Source organism: Triticum urartu, chromosome 2A, assembly GCF_056163025.1.
Source record: "Triticum urartu cultivar PI428250 chromosome 2A, HENAU_Tu73, whole genome shotgun sequence".
Classification (NCBI taxonomy): domain Eukaryota; kingdom Viridiplantae; phylum Streptophyta; class Magnoliopsida; order Poales; family Poaceae; genus Triticum; species Triticum urartu.
Genome location: NC_141874.1, coordinates 766,970,169 through 766,983,912, shown reverse-complemented (window position 1 = coordinate 766,983,912; position 13,744 = coordinate 766,970,169). Strand labels below are relative to the sequence as shown.

Below are 13,744 nucleotides of genomic sequence, written 5' to 3'. Positions count from 1 at the left end.
AATGAGGATCTCTCTCGTCATACGGTAATCTAGACCAATAACAATCTACATATGGTCTTCTTAATTTCTACATGCACTTAGCTCATTGAGGGTTGGTTAATTAAAGAGGAGAAAGATGGTGGCTTGCACTTTTCCAATGTATTTTTTATTTCACTTTATAATTTGTCCTAAAATAATCTCTACATGTACATTCTTCACCGGACGGAGAGAGTACAATTATCTATGCTGGAGATTTTAATGCGTTCAAAAAAAAAGAGCGTCACCGTCGACTGGACTGGACTGGACTGGACTGGAGTCAAGCTGGAAGCGGGGCCCACATCGCCGCCAGATTCCGGCGGGCCCACGAAACAGCCAGCCAGCCAGCGACTGTCGGGTGACTGACCCTTCTCCCCCTCCGTCTTCCGTCTTCCTCCTCCTCACCTCACCTCGCCACCGATTAACGATTAAAATTAAACAACGCCGGAGGGAGCGGAGAGGGGAAAAATCTGGCCTTGCCCTCCGAGAGAGCAGATTCCGCAAGCTCCGGCGCCGCAACAACCTGCTTCGCTTCGTCTCCTTCTCGACCCGCCTCCTCGCCGTCGCCGTCGCCGTCGCCGCCGCCGCGCCACCAGGGCCAGGGTTTCCTGCTCGGCTCCGAGCAAGCCAGGTACTAAAGGATCCGCCTTTCCTCTCCTTCCGTTCGCTCCCCTGCTGCCTGTGGGTTGCCGGCCGTCTCACCGGGTTTCCCTTCCCTTCCCCAGTTCCTCGTCTCCGGCGCCATTCCCCTCCCCCTTGGGCTCCGCCGCCGGATCCAACCCCTCAACCACCACAGGACAGGACAGCGCAGGTACCCCAGATTTGTCGCCTCTGCCCTGTCCGCTCCTCTAGTGTTTCTTCTTGCTTATCTAATCTAAGCCGGATCCCATCTAATTTTGCGCCGTCCGTCAGGACTAGATTGCAACACACGCCGGTGAATGAGGTTGGTTGGTTGCTGCCGATTCACCATTTCATCTGGGTCACTGAATAATTTCACCTCACTTACTCACTGACAACCTGCATTCCTTTCTCTCACCATCAACCACCCATCAAGCACACTGCTTGGTTACTCAACTGTTTTTTGTTTCCTTTCCTTTCAGATTCTAGAGGTGGTCCATCAGTTGGCGCAATGGGCGTCGAGGAGCAAGCCGTGCAGCAACCGGACGGTGGCGGCGGAAAGCCTGATGCCGCCAGCGCCAAGCCACCGCCTCCGGAACATGGTCAGCAAACACCACCGAGCAACCCCCGTGCGTCGACCTGCAGCACGGACAAGGACGACGACGGCCACGCCATCTGCCGGGTGTGCCAATGCACGGAGCCTGACCTGACAGGCGCATCTGCTCTGGGTTTCCTAGGCATCGTGCCGCCTTCCCCTCACCCATCCTGCCTCAAGGACCCGGGCAACGATGCCACCAAGAATCCCACCACCAAGGATGCCTCCAACGCTCCCACATTTCTCGAGTTCATAGGCCCCGAGGGGGAGATCTTCAAGTGCGCCACCGACATCGAATCAGGCCATTTCCGCCCGCAGGACGCCATTGTGAACCTCGGATGCTCCTGCAAGAACGAGCTCGCGCTCGCGCACTACGCGTGCGCGCTCAAGTGGTTCATCAGCCACGGGTCCACCGTGTGCGAGATATGCAGTGATGCCGCCACCAACGTGCGGCCCCAGGATTACAACATGGTGCTCGCGTCACTCAAGGACTACCAAGCTCTCAGGGAAAGGACCTCCACCGGGGCTCTCTCCTACTTGCACTACAGGGCGGAGGCGTCCGTCGACCCGGTCGCCCTCGCCGCAGTTCGGAGACAGCGGCTCTGCGAGATATCGTCATGGTTCAACCCTCACAATGCACATTTCGTGTTTTCTCACAGTCAGAGGCACAGCAGCTACAACGAAGAGGTGCCAGTTAGCCCAAGTAATAACTCTGCAGACTATAGTGTTTCGGCTTGGGGGCCAGCACACGGGGGGCCGAGTGTCGGGAGTACCGGAGCCTTTGTTGCTATCGCCCTAGCTTTTGTTATTCTTGCATGGTTTGTTGCTCCACATGTTGGCAAGGTAATTAATCTACCCCTCAAAGCTTCATTCTTGTCTCTGTGTATGCTGTGGCATTGCATTACAAAGATAAAACTCTTCTTCTGGACAGGAGTAGGACCATTCAAATTTCTTCATAATTTAGTTCACAATACAAATACAATCATTTGAGATGAAAATCCAGCTGCACATCCTTTTCGAAGGAACCTGATGATATTGCTAGAGGCATAGAACAGCTTTTATAATCTTGTCTTGTGGTCCCTATCAAATTTATCTTCTGAATGTTGTGTGCATCTTAAAATTATCAGTGCATATTGCTGTCATGCACCAACTCATACCTTGTCATGTAATGATTTACAAATCTTACATGTGTGTTGAAAGAATTACATACATACAATTATTTGGGACAAACATTCAGCTGCCCATCCATCCTAAGATGAACTGACGGCATTTCTAGAGACATAGGCAGCTGTTTTAATCTTGCACTTTTTCCCAACTTTATCTTCTGAATGTGGTGTGCATCTTAAAATAAATAAATCAGTGCCCACTGCTATTGTGCACAAACGCATACTTTTGTATGTAATGAATGGCCTCTCGCATTTTTTTCCCCTCAAGGCAGAGTATTAATGTGTTTTGTCTTTACCCAAAAGTTGTGTCAGTAGGGCACTGAATTGTTTGTAGATCTAAGTTAAGATAGTCTGAAGCACAAAACTTAGATGCAGCCAGCCATGACTACATATATATTCTCAGGTTGTAAGCTCATCACGTTTGTGACTGCAAATGTTTTCATTTCTCTGTATTGTGTATGGTGTGATCTGCATGTATAAACCATACTCATTATTGGATTCAAAATATTTGACCATAATAATCTCTGTATTGATTTTGTTTTTTCAAATTTCTGTGCAGAGAGCGGCTGCGATCCTTCTTCACATGCTTCTGGGAGGCCTTTGCTCGTTGACGATAATAATCTCGCTGAGATTTGTAAGTAAACTAGGATGCTTAACACATATGGTTTGTTCTGAACTTTTTACTGCTAGCACTTATTCAGATGATAGTTGGTGGTGTAATCCCCACCGTCCTTTTACATTTGCAGGTCTTCCCGAGAATCCAGTTTGGGTCGATGCGATACTGGGGGATCCTGTTCGTGTCCTGGTTCCTCGTGTTTGGAGTGTGGGCGTCGCGAACCCGCACCATCCGCCGCAATTCATGATTACATCGAGTGTGCCCTCAGTCAGCCGTTGTGAGGATTTAGGACCGCGGCGTCGCAAAGGGTAGCGTCCACGGCAGCCTTAGGTATTATTGTCCTCCTTGTCTATATCCACCGCTATATCATGGGTGCGTTTTTGTAGCTGAATTATGTTGAGGTGTAAAAGATTGATCCGAGAAAACAAGTAAAAAGTTATGGTGATCTGCTACTCGTTTGAGATGCAGATGGATGACTGCTAGTTGTTCAGCATTGTGGATATGGGGAATGATATATGTTCTTATATATGTATTTTTCCTGAGAGGCCATCCATCCATGGTCTTGGATTGGATCTTGACGGGAGAAGTAAACCTTGGTTGGGCATGTTGAGGAGTAATCCTGCCCCTTTCTATGCTCTGCTGCTCTTTGTTATCTTGCCACTGGCCTTGCGCGCGAACCGGGAGGTGTGGGTCACCTTGATGCCGTGGTGATGGTGAAGCTCCCTGTCACTCGCATCATGCCTGTGGCTCACCCCATGAATGACGACCGCGGAGCGTCGGCTGATGCCGACCGTGACGTGGTGGTTCCTCGGCCTGAGGGACCTCTCCAGATAAACCCTCCTCCTTGACACTGATGAACCTTCAGAGCCGCCATGCCTTGTCGTGCCGTGCCTGTGCCGAGTGGTGGTGGTGTCTTCTGGGGAGTCGCTGTCGCTCGAGCTGAAGTGCCCTTGTTCGACGTCGTCGTCGTCATGGTGGGGGCGCCTTCTTCTCGGTCGCCTCCGGCGAGCGTCCTTGATGCTCCTCGTCTTGTTGCAGATACGCGCGCAGCCGTGCTTGCAGGCCGATGAGGAGCAGGAGAGGCAGGAGCAGAGGATCTTGGAGATGACATGGCAGACGCAGCGGCATATGCCAAGCTTGTAGACGACGTAGAAGAAGAGCAGCACTGCATTCTTCATATGTCATTTGTAATGCAAGCAGTAGATATCCTGAAGCAGTGGCATGTACTCCTAGTGTATGTGCATTTGTGTGTGTGTGTGTCTCTGTTGTTGTGGCACCTTAAGAATTACCTACCTAGGTAGAGGAGGAAGAGCGTGACGGCGGTCTTGGCGAGGCTGGCGACGCAGAAGTTCTCGATGTAGCAGAGGACGTCCCACATCGGGCCGCAGGCCGTGCTGCCATGGCATGGCCGGCGAGGAGAGGTTCGCGGTCAGTAGAAGAAGGGAAACTCAATGAATGAATGTGGTTGGTAATAATAACCTGCATGCCTTGCCGGAGAGGAAGTCGATGGGCTTGGAGAGGAGGTCGGCGAGGACCTTGGTGAAGCCCGACACCAGCGACCCCAACACGTTCCCCATTTGCTGCTCTGCTTGATTCTTCTTCTTCAGTCCGTCCCTCGCATCCACGCCGCCGACCAACCTGTACTAGTACTAGGATATGTGTGGGTGGTGCTAATGGAGTCGCCGGCCGGCCGGAGTTGTGTCACTCTTAATTTGCGTGTCCGCCGGAGAGGGAGAGGGAGAAGGAGAGAACTGTAACCGCACCACGTCCTCTGTCTTCCCTTTTTGAAGCGCAGTTTTGAAGCGCAGTCAGCATTGTAAGTTAAGTTTGTAACCGACCGACGCGCCTCTCCCGATTCGTATCCCCAATCCGCCGCCGCACCCCGACAACCTGACCGAGCGCCAGCAAGGATCCGACCGACCATGGCCTCCAAGGCCGGGTCGATGATGGGCAGGGTGGCGCGAGAGTGCGAGTGCGGCGGCGACATCTCCGCCTCCCAGGAGGACGCACTCGCCGCCTCCACCTTCCTCGGCGCCGGCGGCGACCAGGACGAGGAGTCCGCTATCGATCTGTCCCAACAGCAGCGGGAGGAGGAGGTGGAGGACATGGTCACCATGTGCACCCTCCCCTCCACGCCTTCCCGTTCGCCGTCGCCCGCGCCTCCCCCAGACCCCTTCCTGTGCGCCGACGACGACGACGACGAGGAGGTCTTGGCCGATCTCCCCCAGCAGCAGCAGGAGGAGGAGGACACACTCCCCTCCACCCCCTCCCCCACCAGGTCGCCGTCGCCGTCGCCACCCTCCCCGCCCCCGCGCCGGAAGCAGAGGGTGTGCGTGAGGAAGGTCAGGGTCAGGGGCGCCAAGATCCGCACCCCGACACCCAGCCCCGACCTACCGCCGGCAGTGGAGCAACACCAACAGCCAGCCCAACCGACAGCACCGGAGCAATCAGAGCAGCAGCCCCATGCCGATCCCCTCTACAGGGCGGTGCAAATGGTTGGCGCCCTCACCGACGCCATAGCCAGGAGCAGCAGCAGCAGCAGCAATGAGAATGCCATGGAGGACTTCCTCGCGCTCGCCCGCCGTCGTGGCCTCCTCTAGCCAGCCAGCCAGGCAGGAGCAGCAATGAGGATGGATGCCGCCAGGTCCGTCAGTGAGGTACACAAGACAAGAATGGAGATGGATGCACTGACAAGAAGGAACACCTGCTGGTGCTTGGCCATGGCATTCAGTCAGTCATGCCTAGGAATAGAAAGATGTAGTCACAACTCTTGATTAGATTGTATTGGATTAGATTAGATTATAGCAACTCAGATGCTCTCTTGTCTTCCTAAAATCCAGTGCCTGGCTGATGCTCCATGGAATGTACTCTCTCCGTCCCTCCCATAATGTAACATGTTCTTTCACACTACTTTATCAGCAATGAATATACGTACTAATTATACATATGTGGAATCATCACTGCTCAATGCATCAGGCAGGCAGGCAGGCTCATGCTCATTGTTTTTCCCCGTACATTCACGATCTTTCATACAGCGTACGTGTTAAGCTCTTCCTGCTGCTGTTCAACTTGGCGATTTAGCTCTGCTAACATAAAACACAACCACACCAACTGTCAATCCTTGGGATTTTATATACAAGTCTAAAAAGGAACAACAGGGATTTTATTTTTTGGCCATGTGATATATAACCATGAGAATGCCGCCTACCCGACCGCTTGATGAATTTTCGACATTTTGCAACATAAAAGTCGACTGTACCAACTTCATTCATTCATCGACCTCTCCGCTTCATATATAGGCAAACAATGCATGTTTTACCACAAGAAAGTTGTCGATGAAGCTCCCTCTTTCAGTCCACCGGACTCAAAAACACACCCAAGTGAATTTCTGCCTGTCTGTCCTCCGTCCAGTTATTAACTGAACCAGATGGAACAGAGGAGATAAATAAAACAGAGTAACCTCTACACGAATAATTCTACACCTACGAACAGTTACGTGCAGTCTTACGTAACTTTCTTCACCCATTCTCTCCCCCTCCCTGATTTTCAGTGGGGGTGGGCCCCTCTTCCCCCCAACTTCCAATCACACAATGCCAAGTGGCTAATTACGTTAAACTGACCGTAGCTCTTCGTAGGTGTAGCATTGCTCCCTCTACACACTAGTTTTTTCAGGCAACCAATGCCAATTTTCATTCTGCTTCTCCAGCAGCAAATGCTGGCTCATTTAGACATGGACACAACCCAACTCTTAACACAGCTCTCTACAATCTTATTAAGCTGCCATGCATACAAATACAACGCTCTGGACCATGTCCATGCAACACACTCATGACTGTTCCACCAAATGAAACATGTCACACACTAACTTGTACACTTGTGCAACACATAGACACATGGTAGTACATCACAACTCACAAGACCAGATCAAGGTTTATACTAGTAACAACATTCTCCCGCCTAAACCTGGTTGTCATCATTCACATCCACCATACCTATCTTCTCCCGAGTTCCGAGAATTTCACTCGCCCAAGAGTATTGGTTAGACCATCTCTAGCACATCCTAGAAAATGCCCCAGCCTGCCGTTTTAGGGTTCTAGAGTAGAAAAACGACCCGAGCAGGTCCCGGAAATAGGCCCGGTCCTGGGAGCGGTATATTCAACCTCGATTGTCGCATATGCCCAGTTTCCGTCGCCCCATTTGCCGTTTCCCCTATCTCTCGCGCGAGTTGGCGGGAGTGACATTTCTTCCCGGTCGAATCAACACTGGCTCGACTAGGAAAAGGCCCGTGCAATACGCGACCCCCGCGTAGCCTCCTTGGCGGCTCGGGGGAGAAAACCCTAGCCACAACAGCTTTCTCCCCCTTCCTCTTCTCGTCCTGCCGCCGCTGGAGTGCGCATCCGAGCGAAGCTCGGGATGGCCCAAGGAAGGTGCGGCACGCCAGTTCAGGGCACGGGCGTGAGGCGCTGGGCCGTAGCGAGGTGCCTCTAGATCTTCGCGCCGGCATGGCGCGACGGAGGCATGGAGCTGCGGGCTGCGGAGCCGTGGAAAGGACCCTGCGCGGCGGCCTGAAGGGCCTGGTGGTCGCGGCGCGTGCGCCGATGTCGCCTGGGTGCCGGTGTCCTGGATCTGGGTCCTCCCTGATCTGTGGCGCGGGGCTGGCATCTAGGTGGGCGCTCGGCCAGGGTGCCCCTTTGGTGGTGGTGGCGCGGTCGGGGTGCTGGCGGCTGGGTGAACGGACGCAGGCCTGCGTGGAGGGGCCGTCGGCGCTGCTGCTTCTGAATGGCGCGGTGCTGGTGGCAGGAGGTCTGGCGGGTGGTGTGCACACGGAGGTGGTTGGTCAGATGGGATGGTCGGTCCTTGGCTTTGGATGGTTGAGGCTGCCGGTGAAAATCATACTTCGGCTGTGGTCGGAGTCATCGACAGCGGCGCCTTCAGACGTCGTATTCTTGTTGGAGGCTTTGGTGTGCAGCCCTCATCCTCCTTTCCATCATGCTCCGGGGGAAACCCTAGATCTGGTCTTCTGGATCGGACAATGATGAAGCTTAGAGCTCCATCTTGAGGGCATTGTCTTGGAGTTGGATCTGGCCAGAGGGACCCGTGGCTCGTGGGTGGAGCGGATCCACGTTGGCCGTCGAGGTTGGGTAGCTTGAGCACCCTTCACATGCGAGGAGCGCTAGATGTGCCATGTTGGTCGTTTCTCGTGGGATCAGAGCGGCACATGTCTGCCTCCTTTCGGGCATGTAGTTTCTCTCCGGTGTTGATGAGGTTGATGAATATGCTCATGGCAGACTTGTTGTCTGCCTTCCCGACGTCTTGTATGTATTGTGGTACTTTAGGCCTAGGTTGCTAGGTGTGGCTTGCCGTTGTTTAGGTTTTCGCCCGCTTTCCCTCTATAAACCAAGAAGTTTGGGTCCTCATACCGTCTTCTTCTTACAATGAATATAACAACTCTCCTGTTATCGTTAAAAAAAACTCCTTTCTCCCCGCCGCCGCGCCATGATGGCATTGACCACCCGTAGCCATCGCCCGTTGGTTTTCAGGCCTCACTGAACCCATCGATGCTGCCTCAACCTTCCGCGTCTCCCACTGCTAACTTCCCCGCCACCGCGCCAATCCCTTCCACCGCCGGGGTGAAACGAAATGACAAGGCAACCACGTCCTCCATGGAGTAAGGACCCTTCCGACCATGGGCGCCACGCTCCCTTCCGCGTGTTAGAGTTGTGTCGAATATTGTGTACACGGTAGGTTACAGTTGGACTCTGAGTAGTATTGTGTTTACATAGGATATGGAGTCGTGTCCTAGTAGGACACTTGTATCCTAGGCCTCTCATATATAGCGGGGGTAGACACACGATGTAACCTATGCCAACATAATAGCACCGGAACGCAGGGGAAGCCGGCGGCATGTGTCGGTGTCCAGGGCGACCGGGTGCGGTATTGTGACGGTGTCACGGGGAGGAGCGCCCGTAGTCAGGCCCCGGGGATGTAGCCATATCGGTGAACCTTGTTAACAAATCTCGGTGTCGTGCTCGTGTGATTGCTTGGTCCTTGGATGATCGACGGTATGCCTCGGATTTATTCTAACACCGCGCACGGTGGTACCATCTCGGGTGCCGGCTCGAGGACGGGTGCTTCCTCCAACCCCTCCTGCAAACGGGCGAAATCAAGCCAAGGGGCCGAGGAAGGGCAAGGCAACGACGGCTCGAGGACGGGTGCCCCCTCCACCCAATCCGGCGGCCCATGTACCCCGCGGTCCCTTCATCTCCACCGGCATCGGCAACATGTTCGATCAAATGCGAGAGAGGTAAAATTTCTTGATAAAAATATATGACGTCCGGTTGGTAGTGAAATACAATTTTATCTATAATCTTGGTCAATCATACATAAGACTTGCACAAAGAGGGGGTACTTGTCAATTTTACGTCTGAAAACAATAGATGTCATTTCACAAAACATACACCATAATAGAAAAGAGATCTCCACACCCACCCTTGCCAATCAACTGAGGAAGAGGTCCGCCTTTTCATTGACAAGCAAGGACCAGGCTACGGCAACCTCCACTGTGGCATCCCCAACTGAACACTCACGCATGCTTATTTGGCAGTGTTGAACATCGAAGTCAATGTGAGCCTTTGGAGCAATCCAGTGACGCGACTTCCCATATGCTTGGATGGCCACTCTCAGCGTTCCATGTGATTCCACTGAAACCACTTTCCTCGAGAGATGAAGGTCGTAGTCGTCTGATCCTATAGGCATTCCTTTACCACAGTGGTCAAGCAACACAACTTGCCTGTAAGTGGTACGAATGTCCTCTGTTGCAGCCAAGGGAGACCAGGAGCAGACAACTCGGCATCCACATTTGAAAGGCCACCGTCCTTTTGTCACGCGCACACCCAAGATAGTAGCCTGGAGCGATCTATCGAGCTGCTGAATGTTGAACTCTGCGACACAACGGTCACTGGAGAGCGAGAAAGTGGTACCATCTTCAACGCGGTGGTCACGGGTGATCGACACGCTATATTTGTCCACCCCCTCAACCGTGAGTGCAACTTCAAAGTCAACAGGGTCCATAGCAACAATCGCACGAGACGGACCAGTCAAGCATAAAGAACAATCCTGCAAGCATCATATCATCATTATACTGGAAAAAATTGTAATGGCTTCCTACAAAAATACTTAATGGTAATGGGCTACAAATGCATGTAGGAACAAGAAACAAAGGAAAACGGCGAGAAAACTAAACAGAGTACATACTTCTTGGGTGAGTTCTTGGTACTTAGACCTTGATCGAGAGAAGAGAATGTTGCGGTTGCGATCCACGGTGTCTCGAGCAGCGACCGTGCCGTACGCTCTGAGTGGCCAGTTGAAGTCTTTCGGAACCGTTATTTTGATGGAGTAGACCTGCAAGGTGGTAGCGGCAACAGCAGCTGGGGATGGGATGACACCGGGTGTGTAGTGTGTAAAGTACATAGGACTCAATCTGGCTGCAGCACCAAAGACAAGTGTTTACTATCATCAGGATTCTAATATGAATAAGTAAATAAAGTAAGCAAATTAAACATTTCTGCCATCCCCTTGACTTACACAAGGAGAAACATGTATGTATGTATGTATGTTGACTTACTTGTATCTCCGAAGCCACCGCACCTTCCGGTCTTGCTGCCCCATGAATTTTCCCAGAATCTGCGTTCATAGGCCAAGTCTATCCGCTCGGATTCCATCCTCTTTTTGAGGTACTCCATTGAGGATTTATCCAGCCGCGCCTGCTCCTCCTCCTCCTTCTTCACGAGGTCGTCGAACGTCATCCCAACCTCCTCGGGACACTCCTCCTGCGCATCCTCTTCTTGTGCAACAACTAGCCGCGCCAGCTCCTTGTCGTAATGCTCAGGAAACTCATAGTACTTGTTGAAAATATTTAGAAATCTCTCCTCCTCCTCCTCCACAAGCCGCGGGTTGCGCTCATGGTCGTGCTCATCAATGGGGAATTCCTTGGAGATGACCCTGTCTAACCTGGACGTTGTGCAACAGAGCTCCCTGGCCTGGTAGGAGCATATGGAGGGAGCAAATATGTGGCCGTTGGATGTTTTCAGGGAATGTAACATGGATAGCATCCGATGGCCCAACTTCTCCATGTCTTGCAAGATGAAATCCACGTCGTCGCCCCTGGCAGCAGCGCTGGAGGTTGGTTTGTCCGTTTGGACGGCGGCCATGTCCTCGGATCTTCTCCACGATGGTGTTTCAGATCTTTCCCCACGTTGTGCTACAAAACTATGGTCTACCTGGCTGCTGTGTATGTATATAAATATACTACATACATATCCGGGCGGCAACTCAATCCTACTCCGACTATGGAACATAGACCTACACGCGCGTACGTATACTTGGACAAGTACTACTTCAAGCCGGAAGCAACCTGATGAGCTAGCAAAACTAATAATATATCATGGACTCTTGACACTTTCCTAGCCTAACCATGCATGTACTACTTGACGGAAGCAACCTGATCAGCTAGCCGTCCGCCGTCATCGAGTTTTAATCTACAAGGCAAAACATACCTGGTCGAGCACGTCCACGAGAAGCGACTCCGACATACACATCGACTTCTCCGGCATCGTCCACGAGAAGCAAACTAACCCCTCAAATCTATGTGTTTGCTCCCTTCTTCATCAGGATGCTAATCTAGCCGCCGCCCCTCTAGCTTCTCAGTTCTTCCTCCTGATCGATCCTACCTCTCCTTCCTCCTCCCACTTCATACAACCGCTGCTCCTCACTTACTCCCGATCCATTGAAGCGTTAGTAAATGAAACCTCGTTGCTCTTCTGGTGGCAGCGGCCCTACCAAATCCAAAGATGTAACTATCGTGGCCCTCCTACAACGTCGACAAGGACGACGATGTATGTTGTAGCACCGTGAGGCGGCAATGTGAGATATGCATGCCCATGATGTCGATGGGACTGTTTAATTACCTTGAGGCTCATCACCGGTCGGCGTGCACAGAGTTTATTTCTTTGCTTTAGATCTTTCGGTAAAATGATGAATCTTCCAAGGCGGTGATGGGTGCATGCACGTCAGCGAGCTCAATGGCCTCGATGTGGAGGGGGGGAGACGAGCGTTCGAGCGTGTAGGTGATCTGGTTGTAGACTCGGCGTCGGCGATGACAGAGATGTAGCCTTGGCGTTAGTAGGCAGATGATGTCATGTGCTGACCTTTTGCTGTTGTTATTACGGGGTATGTGGACATGGATGGATGGATTGCTTACGAACGTAGTGTGCTAGGTAGGTAGTGACATAATGACATGCATGCATGTACATTGGACGTCCGCTGTACGTCTGTTGAGGATAATGCATGTTGGACTGTGCACAGGCCAGTACTAGCATGCATGCATGTGTCTACGTACGTAACGCACGTCTCTTGAGGATACTGTATGTATGCCTGCTGTTGAGACGACGGAGGAGCGAGGACGGCCATCGTCTCGATCGACACCCATCTCTTCATCCCCGTCTCCGGCCGGCGACCGGTGGACATGAACAAGTGCATGCTCGATCGAGGGACGGGCAGTCCCTCGGGTAAGTGCATGCTTGGTCGTCGGCTCTGTTGTTGTCAAACTTTTTCTCTCTATATAATACTGTGTGTGGCCGATCGACTCTCGAAAAGATGAAAACTTTTTTGCTCTACGTAAAAGTACTCGTATATATATGGCAGGCATTCGATCGCCGGCCTATCTATGTATCGAGTCCCCGGCCGGCGGCCGGCCGTTTGTTGCCGCTGGACTTGAGTGCAGCGAGCAACCTGGCTAAGCCGCGGACGGCAACGCAAGCTGCTGTTGTCGCTGTCATCCGGGCAGCTAGCAGCGCTTGGCCAAGTTGGAGCCGAGCGTCACGTACGTGCCCATGCGTGGAAGGTGGAGCTCGATGGGTACGGTGTCGTCGATCTGGTCCAGGGCGTGGAGCTTTTTCATGAGTGACGCCGTCGACCTTGAGCCGATCGAGCGACTGATTTGGCCAAGAAGACGAGGGAGAGACGGCAGCGCACGCGGTGATTGTTGGAGCTAAGAGTGGCGTTGTCCACTGGACTCCCAAAAGGATGGGAACCTAAGATTTTGCTCTATAGGCATGTGGCATTCGACCAAATGGGTGGCGGCAGACGGTGGCAAGATGTGTCGGTCGTGCCCCGACAATGGCGGCCGGCTTCTCCTCCATCGGGTTTGGCGGAGGCGCGTTTGTTTGCCGCCACCAGCAGAGTCCCCGGCGGCCGTCCGGCCGGCCGTTTGTTGCCGCTGATTTTGAGTGCAGCGATCGAGCAACCTAGCTAGCCGCGCAGGCGGACGGCAACAACCCTCTCTCACGCCGCTGTTGTCGCTGTGGAGCGGTCAGGAACGCATGGCCAAGTCGGAGTCAATGGAGTGAAGGTGGAGCTTTTGCATGAGCGGAGTGAAGCCGGCGAGCTTGACTGATTTGGTGAAGACGACGGATAGAGGCGGCGCTCTGCACACACGCCGGCCGAGAAGATGGATGGGCCGGGCGTGGGAGAAAGAGAAAAAAAAGGAAAAGACGAAAGGATAGTCACGCCGGAAATCGTTGGTCAAACGCAAAACCACGACTCAGCTCCCACCCCCATTATATTCGTCTCCGGCCACCACAAAATCGCCCTCGTGTCTTTGGTTTCGTTAATGAAATCAGAGGAAACCCCCTCTTTTAAAGAAACAGAAAGGCAAACACCAGCCATTATTATCAG

General features: G+C 52.7%; 4 protein-coding genes across 8 annotated transcripts; 2 read left to right on the top strand and 2 right to left on the bottom strand.

Annotated features, from left to right (window-relative positions):
- Window positions 1–187: 187 nt before the first annotated feature.
- On the top strand, window positions 188–3,552 carry LOC125540517 (uncharacterized). 5 transcript variants are annotated; one of them, XM_048704132.2, is made up of 6 exons: window positions 188–646; window positions 741–826; window positions 928–958; window positions 1,116–2,071; window positions 2,954–3,058; window positions 3,141–3,552. In XM_048704132.2, the coding sequence occupies exons 4-6, from the start codon at window positions 1,145–1,147 to the stop codon at window positions 3,255–3,257; spliced, it is 1,149 nt and encodes a 382-aa protein (XP_048560089.1). In that variant the 5' UTR covers window positions 188–646; window positions 741–826; window positions 928–958; window positions 1,116–1,144; the 3' UTR covers window positions 3,258–3,552. The 5 variants fall into 5 exon arrangements, with proteins under 5 accessions (XP_048560089.1, XP_048560088.1, XP_048560090.1 ...); XM_048704131.2 differs by lacking the exon at window positions 928–958 and having other exon boundaries at window positions 189–646; XM_048704137.2 differs by lacking the exon at window positions 928–958 and having other exon boundaries at window positions 191–646; window positions 2,954–3,028; window positions 3,103–3,242.
- Window positions 3,553–3,592: 40 nt separating this feature from the next.
- Window positions 3,593–4,617, bottom strand: LOC125540520 (uncharacterized). Its single transcript, XM_048704139.2, has 3 exons — window positions 4,490–4,617; window positions 4,304–4,404; window positions 3,593–4,175 (listed from the first exon to the last, which is right to left on the bottom strand). The coding sequence occupies exons 1-3, from the start codon at window positions 4,585–4,587 to the stop codon at window positions 3,640–3,642; spliced, it is 735 nt and encodes a 244-aa protein (XP_048560096.2). The 5' UTR covers window positions 4,588–4,617; the 3' UTR covers window positions 3,593–3,639.
- A 315-nt stretch (window positions 4,618–4,932) lies between these two features.
- Window positions 4,933–5,936, top strand: LOC147988098 (uncharacterized). Its single transcript, XM_087545629.1, has one exon. It carries the CDS (start codon window positions 4,933–4,935, stop codon window positions 5,608–5,610), a length of 678 nt encoding a protein of 225 aa, XP_087401755.1. The 3' UTR covers window positions 5,611–5,936.
- Window positions 5,937–9,508: 3,572 nt separating this feature from the next.
- On the bottom strand, window positions 9,509–11,220 carry LOC125538584 (uncharacterized). Its single transcript, XM_087542604.1, has 3 exons — window positions 10,635–11,220; window positions 10,265–10,494; window positions 9,509–10,126 (listed from the first exon to the last, which is right to left on the bottom strand). Exons 1-3 carry the CDS (start codon window positions 11,218–11,220, stop codon window positions 9,509–9,511), a joined length of 1,434 nt encoding a protein of 477 aa, XP_087398730.1.
- Window positions 11,221–13,744: the final 2,524 nt, after the last annotated feature.